The sequence below is a fragment of the Penaeus monodon genome, chromosome 31 (genome assembly GCF_015228065.2).
Source record: "Penaeus monodon isolate SGIC_2016 chromosome 31, NSTDA_Pmon_1, whole genome shotgun sequence".
In the NCBI taxonomy this organism is placed as follows: domain Eukaryota; kingdom Metazoa; phylum Arthropoda; class Malacostraca; order Decapoda; family Penaeidae; genus Penaeus; species Penaeus monodon.
Window position 1 is genome coordinate 10056919 of NC_051416.1, and position 861 is coordinate 10057779.

The 861-nt window shown below is 37.9% G+C and overlaps 1 protein-coding gene across 1 annotated transcript in view; it reads right to left on the bottom strand.

Annotated features, from left to right (window-relative positions):
• The window catches only part of LOC119592885 (paired box protein Pax-6-like), a gene marked incomplete in the record, with an annotated part of 116857 nt that overhangs the window by 3045 nt on the left and 112951 nt on the right, over positions 1 to 861 (bottom strand). Inside the window, 1 exon segment of the mRNA XM_037941779.1 lies at positions 638 to 720. Within this exon segment, the coding sequence (XP_037797707.1) occupies positions 638 to 720 (83 nt within the window).

Below are 861 nucleotides of genomic sequence, written 5' to 3' on the forward strand. Positions count from 1 at the left end.
CTAAAAAAAGAAAGAATGAAAAGTAAGAACATAGTAGCAAAGATGGAAGAAATCGAATAAATAATAAATAAAAAAACAAAGGGAAAACGAAGACAAATAACCAGCTGAAAACGAAATTTAAAATATGAACGAAACATAATGAAAAGACGACATAAAAAAAACATCAAAAGCAATCTATTACAAAAAGAAAAACATAAAAGCGACGAAAAAAGAAAGAAAGAAAGAAAGAAAAAGGTTACAGTATGAATAAAAAATAAATAATAAGCAAGCCAAAAGCAATATATACCATTCAAGTGATGAAAAAGAAATCTGAAAAAAAATTAGGAATGCAACAATTCGAGGCAAAAATGAGGAATTGGATTGAAACATAATTCTGCAAAAGGAAAACACAAAAGCATAAAAAAAAAGTGGAATACAAGAACAGGGAACGAAAAATAGGGCAAAAAGAAAACGAAATGAAAACAAAATTCCACAGATACGATGCCCCCCCCCCCAAAAAAAAAAAAACGATACGAAACGAGAATCATATCAACACCCAAGAATACTAAAAAAAAACGGAGAGTAAAGCACCCCTCCCCCCCCTAAAAAAAATCTTCAAAAACGTATCCAAAGAATAAAAAATAAAAAAAATCTTTACCTGTATCCTAGCTTCTGGGAGACCAATCTTGGCCGCCAGTCTCTCTCGTGCAAACACATCCGGGTAGTGAGTGCGCTCGAACTCTGCAGGGGGGGGGGGGGGAGAGAAAAGGGGGGGGGTTAGTTGGCGGAACTGGTGGGGGTGTGGGGGATGGGGGGGATGATGGGGAGAAGAGAGGACGGGTGGGGGTGTGGGGGTGAGGTGGGGTGGACAGAGAAAGAGAT